At 50.6% G+C, this 14,495-nt stretch overlaps 5 protein-coding genes across 5 annotated transcripts; 2 read left to right on the top strand and 3 right to left on the bottom strand.

Moving 5' to 3' along the window:
* Positions 1-150: 150 nt before the first annotated feature.
* ABOM_009129 (mitochondrial 54S ribosomal protein mL40) lies at positions 151-854 on the top strand (the record flags this gene model as incomplete). Its single annotated transcript, XM_022536257.1, has 2 exons — positions 151-382; positions 511-854. The coding sequence occupies 2 exons, from the start codon at positions 151-153 to the stop codon at positions 852-854; spliced, it is 576 nt and encodes a 191-aa protein (XP_022386013.1).
* Positions 855-1,731: 877 nt separating this feature from the next.
* Positions 1,732-2,345, bottom strand: rho2 (putative Rho GTPase Rho 2; the record flags this gene model as incomplete). Its single annotated transcript, XM_022536256.1, has 3 exons — positions 1,732-2,019; positions 2,078-2,269; positions 2,340-2,345. 3 exons carry the CDS (start codon positions 2,343-2,345, stop codon positions 1,732-1,734), a joined length of 486 nt encoding a protein of 161 aa, XP_022386014.1.
* Positions 2,346-5,025: 2,680 nt separating this feature from the next.
* On the top strand, positions 5,026-8,858 carry ABOM_009127 (putative stress response protein Nst1; the record flags this gene model as incomplete). Its single annotated transcript, XM_022536255.1, has 4 exons — positions 5,026-6,145; positions 6,233-8,143; positions 8,217-8,333; positions 8,389-8,858. The coding sequence occupies 4 exons, from the start codon at positions 5,026-5,028 to the stop codon at positions 8,856-8,858; spliced, it is 3,618 nt and encodes a 1,205-aa protein (XP_022386008.1).
* Positions 8,859-9,668: 810 nt separating this feature from the next.
* ABOM_009126 (vacuolar protein sorting-associated protein 35) lies at positions 9,669-12,583 on the bottom strand (the record flags this gene model as incomplete). The annotated part of the gene is made up of 5 exons (XM_022536254.1): positions 9,669-9,986; positions 10,063-10,611; positions 10,671-11,671; positions 11,727-12,364; positions 12,447-12,583. 5 exons carry the CDS (start codon positions 12,581-12,583, stop codon positions 9,669-9,671), a joined length of 2,643 nt encoding a protein of 880 aa, XP_022386009.1.
* Positions 12,584-13,471: 888 nt separating this feature from the next.
* Positions 13,472-14,146, bottom strand: ABOM_009125 (uncharacterized protein; the record flags this gene model as incomplete). Its single annotated transcript, XM_022536253.1, has 1 exon — positions 13,472-14,146. One exon carries the CDS (start codon positions 14,144-14,146, stop codon positions 13,472-13,474), a length of 675 nt encoding a protein of 224 aa, XP_022386010.1.
* Positions 14,147-14,495: the final 349 nt, after the last annotated feature.

The following is a 14,495-nucleotide window of genomic DNA, read 5'->3' as shown; positions in this document are numbered from 1 at the left end:
AAAACAAAAAAAAACCGAAGTCAAAAATAAGCGCGCGGCTAAGCCAAACTTTCCGCTCCGACAGCATTTCCCCGAAAAGGCTCTCCAGACCAGACCGTCGACTGCTCCTCCTCCGTCACTACCTCCGTCCCTCTCCCCAACTCTCACGCCATGCGGTCCCTCTCGCCCGTCCTCGCCTCCCTGGCGAACGTATTCAGAATCCCCATCTCCCAGACATCGACACGGCCGTCCGTGACCCGCATGTGCAATGAAGCCCTGCTGAAGAAATCGACCAGCGGCCCCGTCACCTCCGCCGTCCAGGCCACGGCCGCCAGATCATTCTCGACCACCAACGCCTTGCTCAAGCGGAAGGGCGGTGGTCCTCGCGGAGATCGTCGCGTTAGTATGTATATCCCATCATGGTTATCCCCCAATTGGGATAATTGAAGTTATTTGTCGCGTGATGACATTGGGATCATTACCGCAAAGGACAAGCAAAGAAATAAGTAAAGTCTAACGAGGCCATTGTAGCTCTGATCCGTTATTTCCTTCACCACCCCAAGACGCCTCGTCCCCTCCGTTTCTCCCGGACTCGCTATCTCCGCCATTGGACCATCCACCGTGCCTGGCAATTGTTCCAGGCGCAGCAGCGCCGCTCCGAGCAGCTGGAGCTGCAGCGCCAGTGGCAGGCGATGAACGCCGCGTGTGAGGAGCTCCGGACCGGAGCTGGAGATGGAGGCAAGCTGTTCCGGAAGTCGATGAACAAGCGCGGTGTGTTTAGAGATCTGTTCCCGATTGAGTATGGTCGGTTGCAGACGGAAGCGCCGAGTCAGGAGGGCTGGAACCATGAATGGAAGCGGATGGAGAAGAAATGAACGTAAGGGGGGGGGGGGCTTAGTGTGCACTTGTTCTAGAAGGAGGGAGATCTATGCTGGGCTTTGATGTCTCTTGCTTATTATATCTATTGCGGGGTATGAAGATATTCGTGTTGGCATGTACTGTACCATAACATTGTTCAATATTTGTTATTTCTTTGAGATTCCACGTGTGGTGTATAGGATATACTCTATCGATGCGTATCTGGTCTATGGGCCGGGTAGGGAAGTAATTTGAGAGGTGAGAGTGGTTAGAAACATATATTGCAGGTTGACAGCTATTGGTAGTATCAAGATGGCTGGCAGGAAAGCAGGAAAATATCAATCGCTAAAGATAGAAGATGTGCTAGGCAGACAGTGTGAAGACATAGTGAAGAATGGAAAGGAAAAAAAAAAGTAAAAAAGGGAGAGACAGCATTCATAACGAAGCGGAAAACATGCGCCAAAAGGCTAGGTATCATACCAAAGGAGAGACTTCGGAGTGCACTCGAGTATAAAGGAAAGTCACCAAAGTATGTACTCCGGAAATAAGTCAACATGCGTCGTGTCTTTAGAAAAAAGAAGAAAGAAGGATCCATACGACAGGTGAGTTATGTGCGACGAACGCAAAACAGAAGGTGTTGTGTCAAATCGGGAAAAAGTGAAAAAGGCCACCCAAACGCCGGTAATGCAAAAGATGTCGATCAACATTCATCGATGATTTTACCCTCCCTTTTGGTAATCCAATCTAAGAAACTCGACGAAACGCGTGGGCCAGATTGAGTCCGTTAGACATATTGATCATGCCAGGACGGCGTGATTATTTCCGCCGCTGCTAGCCGACCATTGAGCCGAACCCCATTAGTCGACATATATAGCACAAGCCATGGATGTTGCATCATAGCACGATGCAGCATGAGCTTTTACGCTTCTCGAATGTGAGAAGAGCAGCACGGGTAGCAGCTTCAAAGACGTCGTCAACCCCCTCTCCGGTCAAGGAGGAGCATTCCAAGTACTTTCTGGCCCCGATTTGAGTCGAAATATCACTTCCTTCCTTCGGCGTGACGAATTTTAGAGACTTCTTTCTCATCTCCTCAACAGCGAGAGGGTCTTCCCGGAGATCTTTCTTCAAGCCAACTAGGATTATCGGCACACCTGGGCACCGCTCATTGGCCTCCTCGATCCACTACGGTTGAATTAGGTGAGTCTGACCCAGTAAGTGGCGGGGAAAGTGAGGCACCAACCTTGTGCTTGACGTTCTCCAAGGAATCCGGAGTATCCACCGAGAACCCGATCAGAATCACATGCGCTTTGGAATATGCTAGCGGACGCAACCGTTCATAGTCTTCTTGGCCAGCCGTATCCCATAATGCTAATTGTACCGACCGGCCATCAACTCTGCAATCCGTCACATAATTCTCGAAAACCGTGGGGACCTGGATCAACACGCGCGACAGTCAGACCATGCACTAGGCAGAAACCATAATTGAGAGGGCACAGGGCTACGGACATAATGCTGTCAACAAAACCCAACCGTTAGCTTGTGTCTTATGCACTCTTCTCGGACTCGACATAAACTAGGCAGCACTTACAGTCGGAAAATAACCAAGAGTGAAAACACTCAGCAAACTAGTTTTCCCACAGGCACCATCTCCGATAATCACCAACTTCCTACAAGTGATTCTCAAGTCAGCATCATCTTGAATGGGAAGCAGGATTGAACACGAGCTCCAGTTTCAATTTCCGAGCCACGAGAGGGGACGCAGTAGAAGTGACCATCGTGAGAGCGCATGAGAGGAGTAGAACTCCGGTTGAAAAAAAAAAAAAGAAAAAGAAGTAGCATATGAATCGTCGGACGTTTTCGGTCCACTTCGCCGATGCAGACATTGTCGCACATACCTTCGCATAACATTGTCATTTTGTTGTTGGGCCATTTTCTACGTGGGCTGACACTTCGGTATCCCTTCGTCAAGACAACACGGGGGCGCTGAACGAAGGGGGACAAGGAACGCGCGACCTGAGTGGAGGGTGGGCGCTGATATGCCCTGGTCGGAGCTTTGGACTTTCAGGTACCCGACCAGCGGTAGGAAATCACTGGGGAGGGAAGGGCGTGACGGGGTGGTGTTCTTTTTGACAGCAGCCTAAGCAAAAAGAGGGGGACAATAAATTGTTGCGGAATCCCCTCCTCCGAACAAGGTAACTAAGTAACTCGGTGGAATGATGATTGACGATGATGGGCTTTTTGGGGAGGGAAAAAAAGACGAGTGGTTAGCCGGTGGTTCTGGAAGGCGGTCGAGGTGAGGCTGAGGAGACTAAAAAGGTTCAATTAGATTGATCGGCCACACGTTGGAGGGAGGAGGGGAAAAGAAAGGAAAGAAAGGATGTTGGTCTGGGTTCTGTCAAGAAATTCAATCCAATTGTACGGAAGTATGGGTAATGAATGAATGGGAAGATCCGCTTTCATTACACTTACACGGGGCTTGACAGGGAGCCACCGGGGGCTTCTGATTGGCTTCTGGTTCCCTTTTCCGTACGGATAACGGTACCGATTCAGGACCGAAGAAACACGAACAATATAATTGGTAATGATAGAAAATCAATTGAAAGAAAGTAGGGGAGAGATGGAGATCGTATCATGACAGTACATAGACACTCAACTCACTCACTCGCTCGCTCACTCACTTTCAACTACTGTATTACCCTTCCACTCGGATTCGACCGAGTCAAGGTTTAAATAGACCGGGACCGTGGAAGAAGGAGAAGTTAAGAACCAGTCACTGATATTAATAGCTATCGTCCATTGTCCATAATCAACGCAAAGGATGAGATCGGCCGGTGGGTGCCGCAGCTGAAAGGCAGAGCCAAGGTCAATCCACTTGTTACTAAGGTTAGAGGTTTGTCTCAGACATCGACCGGCTAGACGTTCATAATTACCGTATAGTCGCTGTCACTATTCCCTTTCAGTGGAGGAATGCAATGCAACAGCCGGCAGGAGGGGGACTTCGGATCCAAGGTTTAATAATAGACCGAAGGGGGATCCTGTCTTTCATTTCCCCCGGAGTTGCCGAAACCAATTCCATATCATCATCGTCGTTGTCGTCGTTCTTCTTCCGCTTGGTCTTCCATCGTATACTGTGTATACTTCAGTTATCTTCAGGATCAGCCGTGGGTTTTTCTACAATGGTCGACGGCATATCGCTGAACTTAATAATTTGGATCAGGAACTAACTTCCCCACCAAGTTGTAACGTTCAAACAAATTTAATTTTAAAAGACAATTAAAATCAAATCAAATAAAAAAGGTACTATCCAGACATGGGTTCTAGCCCTGTCACTCATCTCGGTCAATGTTCTCTAGTTGTAAAAGACGTTGAATCCCGGTATTATATAAGATTAGCTAATGATTGCAAACCAATAGAAAAGAAAAGAAAAGAAAGTACTCCGAAAAGACAGGTTGAATCAGGGTGTTTTGATGACGCTGATGAGCATGGACGTCACATGATGGACAGCTGTTGTCTACCGCCCGGCAGAATGACCACACTGGAATCCTGGTAATGGCCTCCCCGGTGATGCCCAACTCCTCAGGCCAACAATCTCGCTTGCGGCGGCTATCCTCTTGCGGCCAGCGGCACGGCAACCATCCAGAGCCCAAAGTCCGGCGTCAAGATCCACCATCCGAATCTACGCTCATCATCTTTAACCAATTTCACTATCCCGCTTTGGCTGCGCTTGTTCGCCGACGACCAGCGTAGTTCTTGTCCGTTTCCCTTCTCCATACCCTACGTTTCTCCGGCCACATTGGCCCCTCTCCCTCTCCGCTCGCCCTTGACGCCTGGGCCCCCTCGTCGTGCGGCTCGGGTCCTTTCCACCCCTCTCCGCCCTCATTCCCCGTTTGTCGGCCTGGTGTCTGACCTTGACGAACCTTTGCTCTCCACCCGCCACTCGTTTACTTCCACCAGAACACTCAGAGTGGGAGCTCGATTGTCCCCCTTTTATTCCCCCCACCGGAAATAAGCCGCTCGAACTCGTTAGAGAGAGATTGCTGGCGAGCTGCTGAGTGGTCACTGACGATTATATAAGCCGTCCTTCCTCTGACCAGTTCGCGCAACGTTTTGGCATGGTGGCTGGGCTGGAAGAAAGCTAGAAGACCTTCCGCCCTCTGTCTGGACCTACAAAAAGCAACATATGATCCCATGGCCCCTCCACGTCCTCCCCGATCTCCTCCTAGCTCCACAATGTCAGATCATATGTTGAGTGCACCTCCACGCCCCACCAATGGCAACACTTACACTCCGAATGAAAACCTTCCCCTATCGTCGATAGATACGAAGCCTATGACCGTGAACCGCAAGAAACAGAAACGCCGCCAGAAGCAGGCCGCTCGGTTGGCCGCGGAGCGCCAGTCAGAAAACGGAGTCGTACTCCCGGATGCCGCAGACCGAAACGGTCTCGGCCCTGCTGGGCCAGGAAGTCACATATCCGATGAACCGGAGATCGACCACCCTGTGAATGGAGATGCGTATCACGACGATGAACTAGACACTTTTGGCGCGCATCAAGATTTCCAGCTGGACACGAACGAGCCCGATGATCAGAAATCGACGAGTCGAAAATCGAAAAAGAAAAAGGGAAAGAAAAACCGTGCCAACTCGCAAACACTTGGTGATGAAAGTCCCACTTCACTATCAACCCCCTCCGTCTGCATGACACATCCACTTCCGCCGCCTCTCCCCCCGCATCTGGGCCCGCGCACGATTATCAAACCGTCCAAAGATCGCAGCATATGGAACACCTCCACGCAAGAAGAACGCGAGAATATCAAAACATTCTGGCTCGAGTTAGGCGAGGAGGAACGAAGGCAGCTAGTCAAAGTGGAAAAGGATGCGGTATTAAAGAAGATGAAGGAGCAACAAAAACACTCGTGCAGCTGCACCGTATGTGGAAGGAAGAGAACGGCGATTGAAGAAGAGCTTGAGGTGCTGTACGATGCCTACTATGAGGAGCTGGAACAATACGCCAACAACAATCAAGGGTCGTTTGAGAAGGGCGCACCGATTGTCCCCCCTCCCCGACTCTATCAACCACCGCTGCGATCGCCTGGCCAACATACTCGGACACATGGTCAATACCACCCCTCACGAGGTCGCATTCATGAGTTACCGGAGGATGATGATGATGATGAAGATTTGGAGGAAGATTACGACGAGGATGATGAGGACGATGAACCATACAGTGATGATGATTTCGAAGACGAAGAAACGCGTGCAGCTCGCGCAGATTTCTTTGCCTTTGGGAACAGTTTAACTGTCAAAGGTAAGACAAACCAGACGCCGATACTTTTCTTTTTTTTTGTCTTCTGGAGCATGCGGGCTGATTTCATTCTATTTTTTGTTGGCTCAGACGGGATTCTCACAGTTGCAGACGATCTCTTAAAAAATGACGGGAAGCATTTTATCGATATGATGGAACAACTGGCCGAACGCCGAATGCAACGAGAGGAAGATACGCAGTACGGAATAGCCGCAGCACACCAGTCCCTCCATAGCGGTCATAATCATGGTCCGTATGACGACGAGGATTATGATGACGAAGAGGACGACGACTACGATAGTCAAGAGGAAGAAGACTATGAGGAGGACGAGATGGTCTGTCCTGGAGTCAACTATTTCCCCGACAACATGTTGCAGTGCAAGCTGACACATTGTTCTCAGGATGCTATGACGGAGGAGCAACGGATGGAGGAAGGCCGGCGAATGTTCCAGATTTTTGCAGCTCGAATGTTCGAACAGCGCGTATTGACTGCTTACCGAGAGAAGGTTGCTGAGCAACGTCAGCAGAAGCTGATTGAAGAGCTCATGGAGGAGCAGACCCGCAACGAACAGCGAAATGCCAAGAAAGCTCGAGAAGCGGAGAAGAGGAAAGAGAAGAAGCGTCTTCAGAAACAAGCCAAAGACGAGGAAAAGGCACGAAGGGAAGCAGAGAAGGCTGCAGAGGAAGCCGCAGCCAAAGCTGAGCATGAAAAGAAGCTAGAGGAACAGAGGAAGAAGCGAGAAGAGCAACGGAAGAAGCGAGAAGCCGAGCGGAAGGCCCAGGAGGAGGAGCGCGCGCGAAAAGAAGCCGAGAAACAACGGCGGCTGCGCGAAGAAAGAGAACGACAAGCGGATGTGGAACGAAAGCAGCGGGAACAGAAGGAGCAGGAGAAGAGACGGCGTGAAGAGGCCCGGAGAAAGGAGCGGGAGGAACGGGAATTGCGAGAGAAGAAGGCGAAAGAGGAGCACGAGCGCAAGGTTCGTGAAGAGCAAGCAAAGAAGGCTGGGCAAGAAACTCAAGAGCGCAAACGTTCATCGCAACAAGGACCGGTACCTATTGCATCGAATATGCACTATCCAGGACTTCCTGGTCACCTTCAGTCTCCGCACTACCAATCTGCCACACCACTCGTACCTAAGGCGCCTACTCCTGCCAAACCCCGTCAACCATCCCAGCAAGGCTCCCACACATCTTCCCCACGGTCTCAGCCGGCCAGCACCGAACCGTCACAAGTGTCCATCTCTCCACGGTCGATGGCGCCATCCCAGTCGTCCGGGGCCTCGAGTGTAACCTCCAAACAAGGTCACGCTCAACAACCCATGCTTCACCATCCCCAACCCTCAACACCGCTGTCGCCGCTTGGGTCGATAGGGAGGTCTTTCCCGCCTGGGTTCTCGAATGGACTACCGCCAAACCCCCCTGGTTTGGCTGGGATGGTCCCTCGACCGCCAATTGGCCACGAATTGCCCACGTACCCACCGCATTCTACGCCTCTCATGAGTCAACTACGAGGATTTACTGCACCTAACGGAATTCCTGTGCCTCCCCCTGGTATAAATGGAGCCCGTCCGATACCCCCTGGACGAGGGTTTCCGCTTGACCCAGGCCACGGCCTTGCATTCCATTCTCAACACCCAATATCGGGACCATTCGCTACACAGCCAGGTGGCTTAGCACACGGACATGCCAGACAACCCTCAAGCTCATTTGAGAGGTCTCCCCTCGATAGTCATGCCCAACCGTTCTCTATCTCCCGACCAAGCCTCATCAAGCGCCCTTCCAGTACTCAGCAAGAGCAGGGCGAAACTCACCACGCTATGCAGCGGCATATGGACAGCTTGAGTGCCCAGCTGGGTAGCAGTGCCCTTCTTGATGATACTGACATTCCTTTTACGTCGAACTTGTCACAGTCACTCCCTGGCGCAACAGCTCCGGGGGCTCTACCAGGACCGGCACGAGCCAGCTTTGCAGCGCCCTCGTTGTTCCCAGATCCTCTTAGTGGTAAGTCTAACCGTCGAAATAATAGCCCACGATGGACTCAGCTCAGTAGCAGAGGCCACTAACACTCCCACAGCACCGAAACACACAAATTTCCCTGTCAATCCTGGTGTAGGCAGCAGCACGTGGGGAGCACAACTTCCCTTTGGGGCTTCGGCTTTCCCCGGCGCTTCGACATGGGGAACTGTTCACGGTCAGTAACGGAGGCCAGCGACCTTATTATGTTTCACTGCTAACGGTAATCTCAGGGGGCGGTTGGTCGAACAATGCGTTCGGGTCCGGAGGCCATCATCGTGCGCACACGTCGCGACCCGTTGCTATCCGGCTATTGGTGATCCAAGCCTGTAAACAACTAAACACCATGAGTCCTTCCAAGGGGGCGGCTGGTTATCATGACGTGAACCATGTTCTTCGCCAGGTTGACCAGCTCCGGCCTCCAAATGAGCCCTCCATCTCGCTCAAAGAGATGCTCGACATCTGCGACACGGAAGGCAACACACAAAACGGCGGCGGTTCATTCTTAATCAAGAACGACGAGACCGGCGAATATGTCAAGTTCGAGTCAGATACCAACAGCGCAGCCTCAGGCCACAGAGGCAGCATTGTACCCGGTGAAATCGGCAGTCCGGTTCCAAGCAGTAGCATACCAGCATTCGGCGGCATCGGCAGTACACCATCAGTGCTACGACAATTTTCTTCTCCACCCACGGGGTTCTAGGCGTTAGCGGGGCTTTATCACACAGCATTCAATTCTATCTACACTGGAAATGGGGAATCTTTGTTTTTTTTTTTTGCTTTTACTTTTTACTACTTTGCGGTTTGGGAATGATTGATCGCTGAAATGCCCCCTCTGTCCAAGCGTCATGTCATGTGTTTCACGTCTTTATCATATGGTTTCCCACTTGATGGTCTCGCTTCCTTTCTTCTCTTCTTCGTCCTATCTTCTCTTGTGTTTTTTTTTACCTGTTCGAGTTAATCCTCGCGCACGGGCATTATCATGTCTTGTATGGCTTATTGCAGAGATTCCCATGGAGCAAACGTCCCTCCGTGTCAAACAATTGCACGATCGATTTGATCTCAACATGCTTGTTCTCGTCATAACTGCTAGTAGACTACTTTGATCCGGGCTACTGCTGTAATGAGATATCCACATCGGAAGAGCTTGAACATATTACAAAGTAAACTACTGTGGTCACATGACATATTAACCCTCTCAGTCACTCATTGGTCAAATATTTCTTGCGTAACCAGTCAAATTCTATTATGACAATAATAAAAAGTGAATATTGGGTATGATAGTCTGACGAAGGACAACAGATGATGATACACCTATATGATCGTATCACAAAAATAGCAGGTTGTGAATTAGAAGAGAGGGAAGGGAATCTTACAGGTTTTGCATGCTAGGAGGCACGAGACGAGACACGGAAAATAGGCGGACAGGTATTTCATCAGGGGGAAAGGAAACTCGAATGGAACAAAGATAGAGAAGAAAAATGTATACACGCATTATGTCATACAATCATTCTCACTGCTTAGCCTCCGTCACAACACCTTCATACTCTCTTGACCGGATGTAGTCCAAGGTGCGCTCGAAGTGGCGTCTGGGACCCTCCAAGCTGGGATTTGGCTCGCTCTCGTCCGTTTGCAGATTAGAGTGGATGAGCTCGATAAGGCCGTTGAGATATTTAGTGGTTACGGTTTCGTTCTGTTGGTCAAAGTAGTAGACATAGCGGTTGAGGATCTCGACGAAGAGTTCGACGGATACAGCAGTGTCCATGCAGGCGTCTGCAACGCGGAGAGCACGTTGGAGACATTCAAGAACGCGCTTGCCGTCGCGGTAGAGCTGTCGACCAGTTAGCCTTTTGTTAGAAAGAAACTAGGGTTGTCTGTGGATATGTTCAAGCGGGGAGGAAACGTACGTTCTTGGGATCTTCATCGTTTCGTTGTGGGTTTTCGACAACCCACCAGAGGTGGCTGGCCAAGTACACCGCTCGGCATTGATCAGGTTTCTTGAGCAACTTGCTGCCGTGCAGGGCGGCCTTAGTGATGAGCGTGTCGTAGTTCTCTTTAGAAAATCCCCGGGAGCCATGGAGAGCACCAGCAATAATGCAGACTGCCTGGAACTGAGCACGGGAATCACTGATGGAGTCCTCATAGATGGTAAAAGCTTGTGCAAAGAACTCGTAACTAAACTCCTCGAACCCTGTCTGGTCGGCCACCTCACCGCACATTACGAATAGACGTAATGCCAGATCAGCACACCCGGGGTTCACACGTTGATAAAGGTTGTTGACACATTGGTGCATGAAGCGGTAGAGCGCCGAGGATTGCGACTGCCAATTGTCATCATAATGCTCACGGGACTTCAGCTTACGCGCCAACCGTATCGAAGCAGTGATGAGGGCTGGAGTCGTGTAGCGGATACGCTCGTTACCATCGGCATAGGCTTTGCGAGTTGCTTGAAGTAGCTATCAACAAGTTAGCTGGGGCAAGAGAACAAGTGTGATCTGGACTTCGGCTATATTACCTTCAATTGGGTATCATTCTCTGGAGCTTGGATCAAGTGGATCAACCGCCCAAGCCACCCTTGTTCCTCGATGGTCTCATCAGTCTCACCTCGGCGCTGGGCTTGCAAACCAAGTCCCATAGCTTGCTGTGTGCCTTCCTTGACCAGGACCCTCAACGCTTGTAATACACGATCCAAGTTCTCAGTAGTGGTGATAAGCGTCAGATTCTTCAGCAGGTTGCGAGCGATCTCACCCGCAACAGACCGCCGCGTAGTATAAGACTGCGCTGTCAAGAGAGGAAGATAGTGTGGCAGAGCCAATGCAGTGAAGATCGAGACGTATGAGCGCAGAGGAGCAAGGAGAAGATTCAAAAGGTTCTGCTGTGTCGGAGCAGAGTGCAAATCTGCGTGATCAGCATACTCTGCAGTCTCGCGGGTAGCGAAATCGAGAATCTGGTCGACGTATTCTAGTTGATTGGGATACGTGTTCAACGCAAGGTTAACGAGCGAAACCAGTAGTGCCATGGTATCTTGGATGGGAAGGCCACGCGATTTGATGAGGTTGACCACCTGCCCGTAAAATACATCGTAAAGCTTGATGTCTGTCGGGGTTTCGGCTTTTTCATCTTTGTCGCCGTTTGTGCTAGCGTTGGGTTCTGCCTCTGCTTCCTTTGCAGTTTCGGCCTCATCTGACTCCTTTGAAGTCTGCTCAACGCCGTTCTCCTGGGTAGCGTTCGCTTCGGTCTCGGCCTCGGCCTCGGCCTCGGCGGGTGTTTCCTTCTTGGCCTCCTCTGCGAGTTTCAGGTTTTCGAGGAGTTTAGCAACCGCTTCTTCTTCATTTTGCTTTCTAGATTCTGGATCAGCAGACGATTCGGTCTCGCGTGCCGCATAAGACGACAAGCGGTCCATAAGACCTATCACGATCTTCTTCAAGTCCACATGTGGGTTGAGCCGGGCAATTGCAGAGAGCAGGAGGTCGAGTGTATGAAGATGGAACTCATCCGGGAAGACCTTTGTAATCACTACAGCACTATTCAGTACTCCGGCGCATCATGTAATAGTGAAACATCCTCTTACCTTCCAGCAAATATTCTTGCGCCAACACATCCCGACATTGAACAACTTGTTCGAGTAAAGCTTGCAGGATACCGGACTTGTAACCCTCCAGATCAACTAACTGGCTAAGTCGGACAACGTTGCTTCCAACCAGAAGCTCCAGCTCCCGGCGCTCTTGCATTCTCTTTTCCCGTTCCCGAGAGGGGCCCTGGTGCTGCAGTCGCACCCACAGCTTGTTCATCTCCACGAAGTTGGTTAAGACAAAATTGATCGAGTCTTGCATGTTACCCTCGGGACCATCCCCAGTTCCCGTGGGTAGATGATCCCTCGCCTGTCCGGAGAGGTAGTATCTCAAGAAAAGTCCTCGGATAGGATGCTGTACACCTCGACTCATCTCCATCATGTCCTTCATGATTTCTTTAATCGGGGCATCCTCCACAGACATGTATACAGTGCCGACAGTGATCATCAGATATAGTCGCGGAATAATGTTACCGGCATATTGGACCAGTTCATAGAGGTCCGCCAAGTGGTTGACGGGGTGGTTCTCTTTCAGGTAAACGGAAAGGTGTCGCAGCGCATCGAACACAGCCATGTACAGTTCGTAGTATTGCTTTGGGCCTAAGCTCGGCGTCCGTAATTCAGAGACTAAAGTCGACCTGGACCAATTGGCACATCATGTTAGATCCTACACCAGTTGATTCCGCTGCTGCCTTGGGGGGACCGAGAGGTTGAGCTCACCCGCATTTGAGCGCATCCATTAATTTTCCCGGAGTCTCTAGGCATTTTCTCATCATTTGTGACTGCTGCCGCACCACTCCCAATGCCTCCTCAAGGAGACGGCTCTGGTCTTCGGAGGGGGTTATCGGGGTGGCCATCGTGACGGATATTGTGGGAGTGTAGAGGGGAGAGTCGGGGGGCTAAGTATCGGCGGTCAACACCTGTCAAAATGGCAGATGAGAGGTAGAAGTGCTTCAATGGCAAGGGAGCCGATGGTAAGAGCACTTAAGGGAGAAAGGATCAGGGAACTCCTGGTCCATAGACAGGAGGGAGGGAGGAAAGATGAATCAACAACAGCCGAAGAAGAGGCGCAGTTGGACTAACATGCGATCACATTCGATGGGGTCGCTGCTTGTTGTCTTATGTAAGGGAACTAACTGACGTAAGGTACCGTACGGAGTACCCGTACGGCGGGTGCCCGTTCGAGTTTAGCGCAGTCAAAGTATCATAACAAGTACTATATGCATTCTATTCCTCCCCATCTATATACTCACTGAAAATTCCAAGCCATCTAAACTATCTAAATATGCCAACTCATAAAGAACCAATCTGGTAATTAAAGCAAAAGTCGAAAAGAAAAAAAATAAACCCACCCGAGAAACACATATGCCAAAGGAAAGACAGACCAAACGCCATATGCATATGTATGTATATCATCATCACATCGAACGTCATGTTCAATCATCAAAACGAAACCCTGCAAACGAGAAGGAAAGCATGCCAGTGGTCATCCATCATATTCATCAATCTTTTCATATCGTACCCGTCATTTCATTGTTCACTTTGCTTATCTTATAAGCGATGAAGTGGCCAATCATTTTGGCCAAGAGACACAATCTGTCTCTCGCACACAGCCAGGCATGTTTTGCATTTTGCATCGACCTTAAGCCCTAAGCGATGTGCCGTTCGAGCTCCTCTTCGCCACAGCATTGCTGTCATGAACGCGGGTGGAGTTGAGGGTATCCCGAAGGTAAAGCACAGCACGGTCAGCGAGGTTCAAGCCGCGAGCTGATGCGGGAGTTGGTGCTGTTGCTGCGCGCAGTGATGGTGTTGGCCTCAGTACTGTTGCTGCGAGCGACGACAGCAGACGCAGTGTTATTGCTGCGGGCTGCCAGGCGAGAGTTGGCAATGTTGCTGCGAGCACCCAAACCAGTAGCAGTACCGTTGCCCCGAGCGGCAATCTTGGACTCTGTGCTATTTCCACGGGCAGTCAGGATGGTAGTATTGTTGCTCCGAGCATTAAGGTGAGGAATGGTGCCATTGTGACGAGCAGCAAGATCATGGACTTCAGTGCTGTTGGTAGAGAAAGACCTTCGGAATCTCCGGGTAGTTGTGTTCAGTCCTCGAGCCACGATCGGGGACTCTCTGCTGGGAATGCCAGTTGACAATGGCCCAGCGCTCCAAGATGAGGGAGAAGGAGTACTAGAAGGAGACGACGATGGAGTGTGGGTGATAGTGATTGTCACCGGGGGCTGTGGAGGCGAGCCAACAGTAACAGTCTCGACGACGGGGGTCGCTTCAGCGCTAGGCAGACCGGCAACATTCACAACGGAATATTGCCCGTCCCTGCGCGCGAGGGTATCATTTGCCCTAAGATGGAGGAGAGGAACTGCATGAGCACCAAGCGAGGAGAGGACTAAGAGCAATGTGGAGGTATGCATATTGAAGGGATTTGGAAAGCGGTGGAGTTGTAACAGTGAAAAGAGACAGAACGGATTAGACTAGATGCTCTCTATAGAATGAAGAATGAGAATAGTACAGCGGATAATGCTCCAGATAAACTAGACAAGATGAATATATCAAATCTGAGAAGCGGAGGGACGGCTCCCAATTTATGATCAGCAACTAGATAGAAAACCGGTTCTCCGTAGTCTAGAAGAGACTAAAAGCACTCAATTGATTTAGTCAATATCAAAAATTCATCATCGGACGGCAGAGAGACCCGTCGGACGGGGTAATATGCAGGCTGGCGCATCCACGATGGCCTGGGCGACAGCCGTCAAAGGAGGC

The sequence above is a fragment of the Aspergillus bombycis genome (genome assembly GCF_001792695.1).
Source record: "Aspergillus bombycis strain NRRL26010 chromosome Unknown contig00092, whole genome shotgun sequence".
Lineage (NCBI taxonomy): Eukaryota > Fungi > Ascomycota > Eurotiomycetes > Eurotiales > Aspergillaceae > Aspergillus > Aspergillus bombycis.
This window is presented reverse-complemented; position numbering and strand designations above follow the sequence as displayed.